Source organism: Sardina pilchardus, chromosome 3 (assembly GCF_963854185.1).
Source record: "Sardina pilchardus chromosome 3, fSarPil1.1, whole genome shotgun sequence".
NCBI lineage: Eukaryota > Metazoa > Chordata > Actinopteri > Clupeiformes > Clupeidae > Sardina > Sardina pilchardus.
In genome coordinates, this window is record NC_084996.1 from 15567920 (window position 1) to 15585265 (window position 17346).

The window sequence follows — 17346 nt, forward strand, 5'->3', positions numbered from 1 at the left end:
TCAATAGTTTATTTTGTCCCCTTGCCACTTATACAATCTGCATGATACAATGACATGTGTAGTGTTCTGGGGGGATATAGCTCTAAACTAATACTTTTTCTAAAATAAAATGTGGGTAGCCAATATATATTTTTATTTATATCCAGAACTTACATTTGGTCTCCTATTTAGGATGGTATAGTCTAATCTTCTGCTACTTAACATACGGTATCCCTCTATCGCTCGGACCTTGTGAAACATTAAACTAAGTCTGTCTCATCATCTGGCCAACTATAAAGGTACAGTCTGTCAATTCTTAGCATTAGTGCAACACTTTGCGATGGTTAGCTTGTTACAGTACCTGTGAATATATATGCTTGTGACTGATCTATCTGGGTGTGTTTTGAGATGCCTGATGAAATTAGATGTTGTTGAACCAGCATAATTTATCCTGGTGCCACACACCTTCATGTAGCTGTTTGCTTATTTCCGTATATGTAACCGAAAGTAATGATAAAAGGCATAACTCCGAGAGGACTTGACGCCATGGTCAATCTGTGAGTGTGTGCACATAGCGCATGTGTTACGTTGCACAGTATGGCAAAGGGGACTTGCAGCTCATCATATGTTTCCCAAAGTATTTGCACCAATAAAATAAAATAGAAAATACATGAATAATAACTGAATGAAATTCAAGTCTGAAGTCACTGTTTTTGCGACTTACTGAAGTGCAACTCAAGTCGGAGTTGCCATCTCTCGTGTGTGTGATACTGTATGTGTGTGTGTGTGTGTGTGTGTGCATGCAAGTTGACTCAAGTTGGTGAAAAAAAGAGTGGCTTTGTAAAATGGTCAACTACCAGTTCTCTACCGAGAATAAGTGAAAACTCTTTGTGGGTTTGAGATGGGGAGGAAGCAGGTGGTTGGTGGACACACCACAGCGTACTGTATGTCAGTAAACATCCTCTTCAACTGATGTTCCTCCCCACATGAGCGGACACAGGAACTTCATTACACAAGTGCAATCAAACCACTACAGTGCATCAGTCTCGGTCTAAAAGTCTTGGCGGGGAAGTTTGTTTTTTTTGCTTGTATTCAAAATCCATCTGGGCGGTTGGTCAGTGAATAACCCCAGAAAAGGTGTTGATGGGAAGGGTCAAAGTTCTGCTCATGTACTTGCTGAGAGCCGACTCCTTCTCCTCCAGGTTTTGCTTTGACTTTGCACTCCTCTGAAGACAATATCCAGGATCCAGACAAGGGGCAATCTCAATGCTGAAGAGAAGAGAATTCACATAATCAGGCATCAGATGAATCAAAATGTATGATTTCTTCACGTCTAATTATATGAGTTGACTGGTGTGACTTCACATCTCACCTTTGCACATCGGTGAAGGTTCTGCGTGGGTCTTTGTCGAGACACACAGTGAGGGGTCGTTTCTCCATCGCTTGGATCTTAATGTTATGCGCTCTTATGGCAGACACCTGATGATTGACATTTCAGATGTGACTAGTTGGCTAAATCTGCTTGCATGAGTAACATGGATCTCAACTGTTTGTGAGTGTACTGTACAGTGGCTGAATCTTTAAGCCTGCCAAAGAGGCAGAGCAGGCCGAGGAAAGGTTTTAAGCATTGGGGCATCACAGGTGAAATGGTTGAATAGAGGACAGATGAACCCAGCAAACCCCACAAAAGGCCTGTTTGACTGCATGCTCTCAGGTTACCACTGGCCACACCACCACAGGCTACTCTTAATGTAAGTGCTGGCCATTCATTGCATAAATCAAGACGGGGGGCTTACCGTGCAGGGCCTTGGAATGAGGTCATTGAAGGTCACAGTGAGGCTGTTGAGATCTGACAAAGAGAGAGAAACAAATGAAGAATTATTTTCCAAAACGCTATAAATCCATTTTTTAAAACATTAAAACAGTCAATGTTGTTTAATTGTGTATTTCAGGTAAAAATCAATTAAAATGCAGTTGATTTGCTATGATTGAGTAAAGATAAATCAACTAAACATAACCCAACACAGTTCCACTGAAATTACTTGGAAAACAAATAAAAAAAAAAATATCTATGAAAATTCATTAAAATGGTGGATATAGCATTTTGGAAAAGAACTCTAATGTCATTGTTGTATGAGGAGCCATTGTACAGTAGAAAGACCATACTCTAAGATATATCACAGGCAGACCCCACTGTTTCAGGTCATGTTTGCCTTTGATAATATAATGGAATTCACCTTCGGGTCAAGAATATTACATTACAGGTGTTTAAGGGTAATTTGTTTTGAGAACTGCTAACTTCCAGTTCCAGTTTCTTTCATGGTACTGCAAAGCAGTTTACATTGACGATTGTACTTTACATCCTATTTGTCTTGGAATAACCATGGTTACCAAAAACATGATATAGCCTACTGTAGCAAACAGAATTTCACTTCCTTTATTTGTATATGACAAACACTGACATGAAACCATAATGACGTTGAAAACAAACACTCCAAATCAGACACTGACTATCTGAATCATTTTTTGATCACATTAGTTCCTATAAAGTGTCTATATATATGGAGGTGTTGTGATGTGGGATTAGTTCCTATAAAGTGTCTATATATTTGGAGGTGTTGTGATGTGGGATTTCCCCACTCCATAGCACTTCAGAATGATGACCACTAACCTTTGCCACCACTGGATGGCGCTGCGCTGATTACAACACCACATGTTCTCAGAGAGAATCCTGTGTCAACCTCTCGTTTGCTCAAAGAGGCCTATAAAATGGATCAGTCAGCAGTGCAAGGCAAATGTACGCATGAAAAGTACGCATGAAAAGTTAGTATGACATGAGAGGACACTCCCGAATGACAAAGCTGAATTAAGTATTTCAAAAGAGTTCTCCAGTTAATGTTTGAGATGACTCACTTTGGTGTAGTTGACAGCAACAACTGCCCCACTGAATAGTTGTGTAACCCTCTTGTGTCGCAACGAGCCTTTAGAAACAGAGGAGAGATATACATGATAAAATAAATGGATTATCTAACGTTACATTACATATTATTTACGTTTACATTACATGTTACAGCATATCTTCATTTTCACTTCTAGTGGAAAGTACCCTTCACAGATGCTCTGAGGGACTTGAACTCTGGGAAGTCCATCTGTACGTGGGATATAAAGACATCCTCCACATGGCTTGAGTCCAGCTTGGAGAAGGTGATCTTCAGACAGACAAAAAAAATGAACACATGAAAAACTAGAAAAGCACTCGGAGAGCGCAGACCCCCGCCTGCATTGCTCTTCCTAGGTTGTCATACATTTGAACCTAAACTATTCAGATCGCCACCACGGGGCCATACCATGCCATTGCACCACTAAGCTAAATACATAAACGCCGACGGAATCCCGGAATTACGGATCACTCCCAAAATGTAATCGTTTCTTCCTTGGGTCATGTCCGACCATCCCTGAAAATCTCATCGAAATCCATCCATAACTTTTTGAGTTATCTTGCTAACAAACAGACAAACAGACAGACAGACAAACGCCAGTCCCCGATGAAAACATATACCTCCTTGGCGGAGGTAAACAATCAAATCAAACATATCTAGACATTTGGTTTCATCAATAGGGTTGCAACTGTGGAAACACAGTCAAGTGAGGAATCCTTAAAGAACACATTTAATTCCTGACCAGAATTCCTGTCTAGATTCTAGATCTTTCTTTCCACAGAAGGTTCCGAGGCAGCTGAGGACTCTGACCTTGATGCAGTAGATGGGGAGGTGAACGGGTTGGAGCGCTGTGCGGATGTAGTAGGAGATGATGTCAGCGAGGAATGGGCTCGGCTCTGATGTTCCTTTACTGCTCTTGGACTGCTTGACACAGATTAAAGGTGCGCTTTACAGACGTCTGTAGCGTCAGTTTGGGTGATCACATTCAAAAGGCTTCCTGAACTCCCTTACAGTTTAGCAGGAAACACAGTACACAACATCAACATTACAAAATCCAGGAAATGTAATTGGTAAACTCTTCAATTAATAGTTTTTCCTTCTTTCATGCGATGGTATGTGGTACAAGCAAAACATAAGATTCAAATTATCCTTTAATCTCACTGGAAAATGTGACACAACATTAAAAATGTCAACACCAAAAGACTTCAAGTTGTCATCATCAGTTGTATTGTCGATACCAGTAAGCTGTTATATTTGTGCAATATTTATTTCTATGTATAATGAAACAAAGAACATGTTTACAGATTTTCTGAAGAGGATGTAAGGTAAGAGTTAATTACCATTTTTGCCAGGTTCAACATCATTGCTCCCAAACTGTTGATATTGCAGTCGTACCATGGATCAACTTTGCCCAAAAATCTAGCTAGGGTCAACTTACTTTCCAGTGTTGTGACTGTCTCCTAAAAATAGATTCATTAATAGTGGTTGCTTGCCACAAAGAAATGACACATTTCACATTGCCATGACAGTATGAATTAAACTTGATTGATTGTTACTCAAAACCCTGGTTCGCATTTACCTCCTCTGATGAGACAACCGCAGGCCCATCACTCACAGGAATGTAATACATCTCTAGGTTAAGCCTTTTGGTCAACAGAAGATGCCTGGCCTCCCTCTTCCTGCACAGAAAAAAACACAGGGTTGTACATTTCTGAATGTTTTCAGTGGTTTCCAAAATGCCACAGTAAACACACAGTAATCCCATAGCAATGGTAGAAATCCTGCAAATCCTGCAACAAGGGAACAATAATAACAAACATGTACTGCCACAAAATCTGTCTATGAACAAGAAAGCACCAGGCCCAGACATAATGGGTTTAAACTGGGGACATTACTTTAATACTACATTACTGTGTCCAGCTAAATGTTTACCTCGGTGTCATAATACAGGCTATTGTGTTTTCATGCATGCAGTAATTAAAATGTATAAAAACTACGTAGGTGGTCTTATATGGGTTTTCCATGGCCACTCACTCCAAGCTAATAAGACAAATTCTTTTAATACTGTATGTCCGCAAACAGAGAGAACTAAATGTCTGAAGAGGTATTTTAGAGATGGTCTCTACCATGTAGCTCTCATACCACTACACCCCAGCCACTAGGCATCATCTTTGGCAGGACACTTTTAGCAGTATATACCAACAAAACAAATGTAATCTCTTTTTCACGTATAGTTTAGTAATAACGTCATCGATTCGTGGCATTTCGTACCGTATAGACAGATACGCCCTGGCCAGTCTGCCCAGTGCCCGGTCGTCCCCCATGACCAGCACGCGCGCCGTGAGGGTCCGCTCCTCGCGCGGGAACAGGCTGCAGCGGCTGCTCACCCTCACCGACTCCCTGACCAGCGCCATGCGGTCGGCCACGTTCATCCGGCGCACGCAGTTCCAGCGGACAAACTGCGGCGAGGTGCGCTGCGGCTCGCTCGGCGCCTCCGAGGAGGAGGAGGAGGAGGCCGCCCCGGTCTCCAGGGTGAGGGAGGAGAGCTCGGCGGCGGGCAGGTCCCCCTCGATGCCGCTGTCGTTGGACATGATGGAGCCCCGCCTCTCCTCCAGGTCGTCCTCGTCGAAGCTGCGCTCCGACGGGCTGATCATCAGCGCAAAGTTCACAAGCTCATTCCCTAGTGTGAAGATTGAGGCTCAGTGGAGTCCTGTGTGTGTGTGTATGTGTGTGTGTGTGTATGTGTGTTTGTGTGTATGTGTGTTTGCCAGAGATTGTGTGTATGTGTGTGAGTGTGTGCGAGACAGATAGATAGAGGGAGTGCGTGTGTGCATGTGTGCGTGTGTGCGAGACAGATAGATAGAGAGAGAGAGTGTGTGTTCGTGTGTGTGTGTGTGTGAGTGTCTGAAAGAGTGAGTGTGTACGAGAGAGAGAGAGAGAGACTTACATATCTGCTCCTCTTGTTTCCAGCTATTGAAACTGATCTCAGGGCTAGGCAGGGGTACCCCAAGCATCTCGCCTGAGGCCGACGGGTCTGTTGGAGAAGCACAGCAGAACAGATCCTTATTCTCAAGACCAAAGATCATAGAGCGCTATGCGCAAGATAGATCACTGGCCGGAAAATACGTTGGCTATATTGGTTCTAACTCCATGGGTGCCATTTTGGTAAGCTCAGGTGTCGTCACAGACGCTGGCCACTGTGGGAATCCTATGGCGCTTACCCTAAAATATTAACAATATTTATTCTGTAAAGCTATTTGTTCAAATTACGAGAAACCTGTCAGACCACACCATGTCTAGACCAGTTGAATATATTCCATAAAGACAATATATAATATTTCCGAGGGTATAAATTAGGCTAGGCTGCAGACATCTGTCTACCATTCACCAAAAGTTCAATATAGCGGTATTGCTCGCAAGATACATAACTATTTTGTCCCTTAAGCACACATAAATTATAAATGTTCACCCTTTCACCAAATAAACTATCAAATGAAGTGTAACAACCATGAGGTGCCGCTTTCGACCACAACATCGGAAATCCTTTAAATAAACCAGTCTGATCATAGAACTGCCATAGTAAACATGCCTTAAACTTTGTCAAACTATTTTATGTTCCAAATGCATGTGCTCCGCTCTAGAATCTTTGCTCAAGACTCTCTGGACAAGAACAGAATCTGAATGTGGATGCTTTATCTGCAACATCTGCTTTTCCATCCATACCATCAGCTTTTCAAACTGAGGAGAGCGAACCTGAGGAAGCGCCTATAGTGAAACTCGTTGTTCGCTCCAAATAAATATAAGTGTATATAAATCAGTGTGCGATGATTAATTTTTTCACTTTTAGCTTTTCAAACTGCTTTTGCTTGAGATTAAATGACTGAAAGAGAATGACCCCCCCCCCCCCCCCCCCCCCCCCGACACACAAACACAGCCACACAGACAGCACTGTCCACTCAAGGACCCCAGAGGTGTGCCCACCTTGCTTAGCAGCGTTCATGATGTCCGTGTAGATGTGCTGCAGCCGGCTCTGCTGATGGCCAGAGTCACACAGCATGTCCTCCACACTCTCCTCCACTGCTGTCATCACTTCCTGGAAGTGTTTTTTCAGTTGTGCTCCGCAAGCCTGTCACACACACACAAGGGGGAAGTAGGCCATCACACGTGTGCCCAGACACACACACACACACACACCCACACACTCACAGAGAGAGAGAGAGAGAGAGAGAGAGAGAGAGAGAGAGAGAAAGAGTGAGACACACACACACCAGCAAACCGAGGTGATGAACAGAGCTGCTGTTTGGCGCCTGTATGGCGCCTGCTTAGAGGCTGCTTGGGGCCAACAATGCATTTGTAGGCTATGAATGCAAAACATAATAGAATTCTGATTTCAAGATCAATATACCTTCCAATAACTGCTGACACTGACTTGGTGCAAATAACAACTATATTAAAACCATTGATAATGTTACATTATAGTGTGACATTTGTATCAATAACAAGCAGAGGTGACTCTGTGATGGTCGGAGGGGGGCCCGAAATCTAATTCTGCTAAGGGCCCCTTAACAGCTTGGGCCGGCACTAGTGATGAAAGTTCATATGGGGTGCATTTTATTACTATCTAAATGCCAATGGACAGGTCCTCTTCAACCTTGACATTATTTGAAGTTCAGATGAATGACTAATTTGGGTTTTAGAGCTGAATGGTCTTATGCAGGTACAGTAACTGAGCTTAGTTACATTTGCAAGTTCTCCCAGATGCCTTTAAATACAGAGACATCATGTTTACAATACATCCCCCTAACAGCACAATATGTTTCAGACAGACAACAAAGAACAGAAAATGGAAACTGTTTACAGACCCTTTCAACAATGCATGCGGATATACCACATGAAACCATTTGTGGACAATTTTGTTTGACAGGATCACTTATTCTCTCTCTATTGTGTCATTCTCTGTTCTCTTTCACAGACAGACTATTAAACAAACACAAACACAAACACACACACAGACACAGACACAGACACAGTGACGCACACGCACACGCACACGCACACAGACACAGACACGCACACGCACACGCACACGCACACGCACACGCACACGCACACGCACAGGCACACACACACACACAACACACACACACACCTCCAGGGCCTGGGCTAGTCTGGGGCCATGGCAGTGTCTTCCCAGAGTGGCCTGAAGGCTGTGCAGCACCGCCCGCTGCATGTGACTCTCCACGCCGCAGTTTGGGCTGGTGAACTCCACGTCAGCCCTCACGGCCGACACCAGGGATTCTGGGAAAACAGCAGGATCCGCAAACACAAACACCCTGTTGGGAAAGCAGACGAGCCAGATGCTATGATGAGACACCCTACGCACGCTATGAGACAGACAGAGATAAAGCAAGGGGATGTGTCAGTTGTGCGACTGAGGAGACAGATAGGCGGACACAAGACAGGCACGGCCCAACTCCTCACTTCCTCATTACGAAACTCAGTCTTCTGGATCACAGAGTCATTCAATGGCGGGCGAACACAACACGTTCCCCGTTGCTGACTTAGACAGAAAGCACGCTGTGTGCTTGACTGGAAGAGGGGGTAGTGGGTGGAGTCAACATAAGACACCTACTTCTCCTGGAGGGTGTAGCTGTCGTTCTTCAAACTCTGCTCGGCGACCAGTCGCCTCTGATACAAAAGACCTTAAGAGGAGAAGGAGTCAAAAATAAGTGACCTCTCTTCAGTCTTGCATGAGTGGGATGTGCAGTTATGTTTGCCACCCACACCTTTGTTAGAAAAGGGGAACACAAAGTTTAGAGAAGATCTAATTTCACACTTTCACACTCATTCATAATTCTGAGAACATGGTTCTTCTGCTTTGTGAGGCCACAACAACTGTTTACCGGCCTCAATAACAGAAACAACTAACCCACACAGGTGTTTTTGGTTAAGATACCGGTTTCTCTTCTTAGATGGTGTATATGAGGTCATTCGTAGATTTTAAAGCAAAAAAATGGGACAATGACAGGTTCCTAGAAGCCATTAATGATGCAGTGTTGACAAGTGACAAGTAAGTTAAGCATGCACGGACAAATCAGTCATGGCTGAAGCTTTGCCTATTCACCACACCTGGTGTCCCCATCTCCATCTTAATGATGCGGGCATAGGCCAGGCTCACGGTGCAGTAGGGTTCTGGTAGTGTGATCAGCTTTTTGATGGAGGTATACATTCTCTCATAGAGGTCGTCTGGAATGTGGACTGACTGTTACAACAACAAAAAAAACATACAGTTTTATTTGATTGAGAACTTGAGTAGTGAGTTTGAGTGAAATGTGGAAAACAGATGGGGGAAAGGAATCGTTCTTCTCCTGACCATATATTTTCAATTCAAGACAAAACAATCAGTGGTCGATTTTGCTTTGGTGCAAAAATGTCAAGAAATCTGGCTGACTGAATCGCAAAGGCTGTGACTATTAAATTACACGGCAGTGAAAATATTAAGACACACCAACAGAGAACAATAACAGATGACAGCCAGGAAAAGAAATATTCTGAGCTTAGCCAAAAAAGACAAAGCCAGAACCCTTCATTTGAAACATTCTAAAGAGCAGAGCACCACGTCTGCCTCTCACCCAAACAAAATATGACATGTCAGTGAAAGTTGGTTTTTTTTCCCCTTAAAAAAAAGAATGGAAAAGAAAGATTTGTAACCTGCAGCACAACATAGGCTAGGATATGAAGGAGAGGGATGATCCGTGTCTTGTAGTCAACCCTCTCAACCTGTGTGGACAGAAAACTCTGATGAATATCACCACCATGCCTACTTATACATTTAGAAGCCTTATATACATAAACAGACATAATTTAGCCTTGTGTAGGATATGTATTCCATGGAAATCATGAAACGTAGCATGGGATTAGTGATTCATAGCTGGCTACAGTATGTGTGTATTAAGGTCATGAAAAGACCATCCGCTTCACCCACTCCACTACTGATAGTCTGACAGAGCCACAAGTCACATACTGAAATAGAACTGTGCGGTGTGCACCTCTGGTTTCAAATATAACTCATAGATCTCAAAATGACTCTATCTCAAATTGAAGGCCATATTAGTAATTGTGGTCTGTGCCCTGTGAATGCAAAGCTATTGCTACTGTATCTGCAGACGAGGAAAAGGCACACTGAGAATTGCTTTGACTCCTCTCATAGATAAAAACAACCATTCTATCATAAACTAGTTTAGACATTCCTTTAAAAATGTGTCATCACACAGCTTCTGAGAAGGTTATGCATTGTTGGTGGTTTACTTTGTCCAACAGCACTGACCTTTTCCAGCTCCTTCACCAGAACTCTCAACAGGGAGACACAATGGGAGGGGTTATTCTCTATCCTCTTGTGCAAAGTCCATCTCAGCATCCCTGGATAGGGACACACACAACAAATGCACCACTTATTGAGCGCGCACATACACACAAGCACACGCACACGCACACGCACACGCACACGCACACGCACACGCACATGCACACGCACACGCACACGCACACACACACACAGCTATCTGGTCTGCCACAATGGCACAATAAATAGTCTCATAGTTAAATGCACAACATTCAGTTCTTGCCCTCACCCCTGTTGCATGCTGAAGCAGCTTTATGTGGACAGTCCAGTTCTCTGAGGATAGCTTGGATGCTGCGGTACAAGTTGCATTCAATAGCTGAGGACATGCTCCCTTCTAAAGAGTAAAAGAGCTCTGATTTATTACAGTAAACAAAGAAACCAACAGGTGCAATCTCCTCTATAAGATCTTCAGCACATCTCTACAGACAATGATAAGAGTAAAAAAGTTAAGCAAGCTTCAGGAGTGACTGTGTCTTTTTGTGACTGTATTTTTCGGTATTACTGGAATATGCTGTAAAACAGGAGAAACTATAAAAAACAAGAGGAAGTCTTAATTTAAAATAATGGCCAAGGGCCTCCCTGAATCAGGCAACGTTATTCCTCTTACTAAATGATTCAGAATAGCAGACAGTCCTTCATCACAGAACTCCCAGACTTAAACAAAGTCATATTTTCCTGTTCAAAGTATAACACATCTATCTTCTCCATGACTGTCAGTATAGCGAGTCGTAGCCTACCTGAGGTCTCCATGACTACCCATAGAATGCAGGTGTTGAGGTCAAGTGTGAGTTTCTGTAGCCTATCACATACCGACTTCAAGGCAGTCTCATCTGCAAAGAAAGACACATGGTGAAGAGCAGTTGAACCACATACACAAGCTTCAGGATGTATACAAATATCACACTCACAAAACCCAACAGGACGATAAACGCTGCTGAGTAAGAAAAACAAAGTGTCACATGATTTCTCTGAAGCCATAGCGCTTACTTGAGTGTGAAGGATCAAAGTGGTCATCTAGGCTGATGGTTACTAACTGAAACAGCACTCAACTCCTATGTATGTAGGCCTACGGCATCTGATATCATTGCACAAGCATTTGTGTGTTGTTTATTTTTTTTGTAGTAAGAAGTGATATAGTCCTAAGGATGATGGAAGTATATATTCTGATGAATTGATGACACTTTGATAATAGTAATAGTCATCACAAATTAATCTGTATGAGAGAGAGAAATATTTTTTTAGAAGTAGATAATCTTTTGTCAGAGATGTAAGAAATTATAAAGTGTCACCATTTCCAACTCCTATCCCTTGATAAATTAGGAAGTTGGGGAAAATAGTTCAGCCCATCTGAATTGAACTGTCTCTCACCACAAAAGAAATTCTTCCCCATTTGCCATTGTGTAGCTAACAAGAGCGAAACTCTTTCTCTCTTCACTTCACTTTCTGTGGTCACTCTGGCCTTCTAATGGACTATTGTGGCCCTGTGATGGAGCCGTGTGGTATGCAAATGCTTTGATAAATACTATAATAATGAAACGCAACAGATTTACCAAAAAACATGTCTAACTTCAGTGGCTCTGGCCAATTATATGAATATAAGCTGTGTTCAAAATGTTCACTCGTTCACTCACTCACTTGTTCACTATATAGTGTTTGCTCTAGGGGGGCTATGTAGAGGGCTACCTAGGGGACAAGTGAACATTTCAAACACAGCTATAGTTTCTTTAAATTTAATATGCAAGTATACAAAACACCAGAAATGCATCACAGTAAGTTCCCCTGTGTGTACACAGTACAGACATATAATACTCCCAATACTCCCAAAATAAACAAAGCCGTTACATGAACAAAGCAATTACAAGTGATCCACTTAAACAACGTCTGCATAGTGGCCAAATCATGGTGCTCTTAGTCTTTTTTTACAGGCACTCTGGGCTGTCATGGATAGGAACAACGCAGCGACCTATTGGAACTCGTATGAAATTGATCAGTTATCAATCTGTCTACAAATGTTTCATTAAAAACACATGTATCTGAGGCAAGATTGATAAATGAAACAATCATAAAGTCACATCACAGTTATCCCGAGAAATCTGAATTTAGGAATATAGGAATTTTACAAATTGAAATGAGGTAGGTGTCCCACACATCTAACTAAATTGGCCTAAGTGTAAAATCCCTCCATAACTTCCATCCAAAAAATAGGCGTCACAGGGCCCAAACCCCTTTATCCATCACCATGGGAAACATTCAAGAGCCCTGCTTTGCAATTAGGCAAAATTTTGTCGGAATGGATACTGCACAAGAAAGTAGCTTTTACGAACTCTAATGAATCAACCTAGAGGAGGATGCAGAGTACCACAATGTGGGAATGGTTAGAGTAAAAATGCAGAGCGGTCAGACTCCAAAAACTCAAGGTGGGTTTCATGTAGAAGTATATAGACAGCTAATACCACCTAAAAGTATTGAATATGATGGCGAATGTGTGATGCTATGGGGCTGTTTCCCATTCAAAGTACCCTGGCGGTAGGCTATTGTTGGTATACGACTTGATGGAGTCCAGGAAGTACCAAAATTATTTAAAATCAAAATCTGTTCTTCTACCAAGAAGCTAAAATTTTGTCATACTGTATCAGCTTTAGTCCCCTGATCTACATTCCACTGAGGTCAAGAAGAGAGTTCACGAGAAGACCCAAGATCCAGGATCTATAGAGAGCATGAGGAATGATCAAAAATCCCTTCTCCTGTGTTCTCCTGTAGTAAGACATTACCACACTACAAGAGAAGACTCAGACTTGCTCTGTTGGCGAAATGGACGGTTAGTAATTCTGTGGGACACTGAAGTCAATATTATATATGGTGTATGATATTGAAATTATACATCAAATGTAGGCTACTGTCCCCTTGGTGAACAAACTGGTTAATGTCACTTCTGCTTTGCAGACACAGAGGGCAGCCAGCGTTACGTGACTTTCACTATGATATCAATAGTGATGAGATTAAATATTTCAGTGTCAACTGTTAAAAACCTTTTTGTCTCCCTCAAGATCCAACAGCATCTTTCATTCCTAAAATATTGCTCACGCGTCATGGTCAAATTTGGGCAGCTTTTTTATGTCAAGGCGATAAAGTAGGCCTAATCTGACTTTTCTGAATTCCTTAAGCTCATTATGAAGGGGTTAATTTGTTACTTACAGAAATGCTGTGTCCAGGGTGCAGTCAGTTAGATGTCCAAAGCCCATTCAGCCACTGCCAACATGACTGACATAAATTCTCCTTATTCCGCGACGACAATGGCGTCAGACAAATCGGGGAAGTAGCGTACCTGCTGGTCGTTTCAGACTTTTATGGCAGAAGTGAAATAACAACACGGCAAGTATTTTACTTCATAATCACTAAAGGCTACTACAAAATTAATATGTGTGACTGTGTGCTGAACAGTCTTAATAATAACCAACACAAATAGAGCCTGTAGGATGTATGACTGTACTGTAAGTAGCCTAATGACGTTTAGACGCTCAAGCTAGGCTGAACAGGATGGCTAAAAATATGAGCGCAAAACAGTTCCCTCACACAGTGTCGAAACTGTCATCTTAATCGCAACCAGAATGCGGTGCGCTGTCTGCAGGGTGCAAAGGTGTCAAAAGAAAGCGTCAGTTTTCTCAGGGCCAGAAAAGTTAATAACTTGAGATTGCACATAACAGAAGTTTTCAATAGCCTACTCTTCATCGAAATGTTTTGTGGTGGTGACATACGTCTGCACACATCTGATTATATTAATCCACCAGAGTAAGCCTACTTTAAACCAAGGCCAGTGGTTCTCTAAGGTTTTCTGTCATACCCCACTTTGTAGGAGGGGAACTGTCAGGCCCCACTTGACACCATCACCCCAGCAAAATGATCATGTTACTGTAAGATATTTATTATTTTCGCACATTTGTTCCACGTCACATCTCCCGCTTTAGACCCCTGGATCTGATGGTGCTTTACTTTATATTGCCTGTTCATGACTCTCATGTTCATGTGTAGCTGTTTTGTTTTCAATGTTTGATTTACATGTAATTGATAAAGATGAATTAATAAAGATTGACACAAAAAAGACAACAAATGTCCTCCTGTGCGTGGCGCCCACAGGACTCCATGTGAGTGGGCCCCGCCACACTTTGAGAACCACTGCCCTAACCCAGTTGGTGCCCTTGCACTGACCCATATGCTCATAATATATATATGTTCAACAGTTTACCTACTACAAAATCAGATATAGTAGGTATTTCTAACTTTCTTTCTGAGATTATGCGTCCTTGTGTCCACAAGATGACGCCATTGCCTTGTGTTTCAGTTGTATGTCACACGGTGATATCCTTCTCGTTGTACAATTATATTAATGAGAGATGAACTCTGAAATAAGCACTGGTCCTTGGTCAATTGTGAATCGACTCAAACACAAGCTATGTGGCCGCTTTGTGTCAAGCTAGGTTTTCTAACCTCTCACTATCTAATCTCGCAATGTAGGTCTAGGCCTATTTTAAAATCCATTTATGGTTGAAATTAGCCTTGATAGGCCTGAGATAAATTATCCGTGGGTTTGGAAATAACGAGTAGGCTAGTTTACTTCGAGGAGATTCGATTGTCTGTTTGTGGGGGAATGAAATTAAATACATACATTAGTTGCATTCTGAAATAAAATAAGAAAAGCTTCCTCTATCACATTGATCATCAATGACATGTCCTTCTACCCAAATATGTTTCATAAAATACGCGTAATAAACCATTCCCTCTTGGTTATCAAGATTATCCATATTTGTAATTTGAAAGTATTACACTTCATAAAATCTTTAAAGCTCCTTCCAAAAATCATTGCCTGAGCTGCAACGACTGACTAATGAAGGCGCATTGCCCACCAGGGGATGTCGTTGTTCCCCAGGTCGGCACAGCGTGCGTGTCTATTCCATGACCTCAGAATAGGCTGAATTACGGAATCTCACTTTCTATTCAAACAGTGAGAGCGGCAGAAAGAGTGAGGGACAGGGTGGGAAGCAGAGGCAGACAGAAGGAGAGGCAGAGGTGTGACTGGGTGTGAGAGAGAAACGGGCAAACGTATTGCATGCTCTCCCTGTAATATGTCTGAGATATCTTTTTAGCTCCAAATAAATTAGAGAAAGATCTGACAGGCAGATAACCCGGCGGAGTTTTTCAGAGACATCTATATTTTTGTCAGACGGTTTGCTACTATACTGCACAGAAAAAAACAGTGCGCCCTGGACAGTCTTCTGTGGACTTTTACTTTGCCTCTTAGGAGGAATCACTTTGTATACTTCAGTTGCACGGTGAGCAGTAGACTTGTTGTTCATTTAAGAGTAAACTTATTGATATTTGATTTTCACAGGTACTTGTGATTCCAGAATAGAACCCTTTCCTATGTAATTTTGTCCTTATACTGATCTTTTTGTTAGTCGCGTATTTACTGCTTTGTCTGATTCCTTTTGGGCTAATATCTAGGCTACATGCAGACATGCACCGTTAGCAGGCATATTTCTTTAATGTTGTGTGGAAATCCTGTTTCTATATTCAAAGTGCTAAAATCCAAGTGTATTTTCTCCCTAGACACCTGTGTATTACACCGCAAGCGACATCCCAGGATACGGATTACAATGTTCAGCAGCGCTGGGACTTGGGTCGCTTTGGTGACACTTTCCTTGGTGGTAAGGGAAACACGGGGAGGTTACGGGATGAGTATGTTCGCCGCGCAGTCATCCCCTCCTGACCCGTGTAACGATGAGCACGGTAACCCTAGGAGGTGCATCCCCGACTTTGTCAATGCTGCGTTCGGCAAAGATGTGCGCGCGACAAGCACCTGTGGTAGCCCCGCTGCGCGCTACTGCGTGGTAACGGAGAAAGGAGAGGAGAGGTCCAGGGACTGCCATACATGCGACGCCGACGAGCCCAAGAAGACTCATCCACCAGCATACTTGACTGATCTAAACAACCCCCATAACCTCACCTGTTGGCAGTCAGAAACGTATGTACAATATCCTCAAAACGTGACTCTCACTTTGTCTCTTGGTAAGAAATTTGAGGTGACCTATGTAAGCCTACAGTTTTGTTCACCGCGTCCTGAATCTATGGCCATTTACAAATCAATGGACTATGGCAAATCTTGGGTCCCTTTTCAGTTTTACTCTACACAGTGCAAGAAAATGTTTAACCGGCAAAACAAAGCCGTTATCACCAAACAGAACGAGCAGGAGGCCATCTGCACAGACTCCCACACTGACATGCATCCTCTGACCGGGGGACTTATTGCCTTTAGCACTTTGGACGGCAGACCGTCCGCGCACGACTTTGACAACTCACCCGTGTTGCAGGACTGGGTGACTGCCACCGACATCAAAGTAACATTCAGCAGACTGCACACCTTTGGTGACGAGAACGAGGACGATTCGGAATTGGCTCGGGAGTCGTATTTTTATGCGGTGTCTGACTTGCAGGTTGGCGGGAGGTGCAAGTGCAACGGGCACGCTTCAAAGTGCGTGAAAGACCGGGAGGGAAATCTGGTCTGTGAGTGCAAGCATAACACCGCAGGACCAGAGTGTGATCGATGCAAACCGTTCCACTATGATCGTCCATGGCAACGCGCCACAGCAAGAGAGGCTAACGAATGTGTTGGTAAGTTTATTTTAAAAGTAGGCTACTGCATTTTAAATAATACATGTTTCGTGCAAAATCAGCAAAACTATGTGTATATTGTAACAAAAGTTAACTTGACTAGTAAGCCTGGAATGACTAAAGTATTTGGCTATTTTATTCTAATCATTATTAAGGAATTAATGAGCTGGCCAATGATCTGTGTAAGCAGCTTAGGCACCAGTAAAGCTGTAACTGGAGTACTGTTACTGGTTCGAGAAACCAGTAGCTCTTTATATTTATTTGCCAGTTTCAACCTGTTTGTAAATCTATAATCGTAGAAGTGTATTGTCCAATTTAATTCCAATTCATATAAAAACGTGTTTAACAAATAATTCACAG

General features: G+C 42.6%; 2 protein-coding genes across 3 annotated transcripts in view; one reads left to right on the forward strand and one right to left on the reverse strand.

Moving 5' to 3' along the window:
* On the reverse strand, nucleotides 1–13806 carry pik3r6b (phosphoinositide-3-kinase, regulatory subunit 6b). 2 transcript variants are annotated; one of them, XM_062532095.1, is made up of 20 exons: nucleotides 13516–13806; nucleotides 11058–11150; nucleotides 10550–10654; nucleotides 10246–10337; nucleotides 9630–9698; nucleotides 9048–9180; nucleotides 8551–8620; nucleotides 8068–8251; nucleotides 6900–7044; nucleotides 5866–5952; nucleotides 5190–5598; nucleotides 4498–4597; nucleotides 4259–4378; nucleotides 3729–3839; nucleotides 3086–3188; nucleotides 2893–2960; nucleotides 2651–2741; nucleotides 1776–1828; nucleotides 1352–1458; nucleotides 1–1248 (listed from the first exon to the last, which is right to left on the reverse strand). In XM_062532095.1, exons 2-20 carry the CDS (start codon nucleotides 11068–11070, stop codon nucleotides 1095–1097), a joined length of 2214 nt encoding a protein of 737 aa, XP_062388079.1. In that variant the 5' UTR covers nucleotides 11071–11150; nucleotides 13516–13806; the 3' UTR covers nucleotides 1–1094. The 2 variants fall into 2 exon arrangements, with proteins under 2 accessions (XP_062388079.1, XP_062388078.1); XM_062532094.1 differs by having other exon boundaries at nucleotides 3729–3842.
* Nucleotides 13807–15374: 1568 nt separating this feature from the next.
* ntn1b (netrin 1b) overlaps nucleotides 15375–17346 on the forward strand; it is a 44654-nt gene continuing 42682 nt past the window's right edge. Inside the window, exons 1-2 of the mRNA XM_062532096.1 lie at nucleotides 15375–15647; nucleotides 15925–16986. Coding sequence (XP_062388080.1) covers nucleotides 15972–16986 — 1015 coding nt within the window. The 5' untranslated portion in view covers nucleotides 15375–15647; nucleotides 15925–15971. The remainder of the gene's footprint in view (nucleotides 15648–15924; nucleotides 16987–17346) is intronic.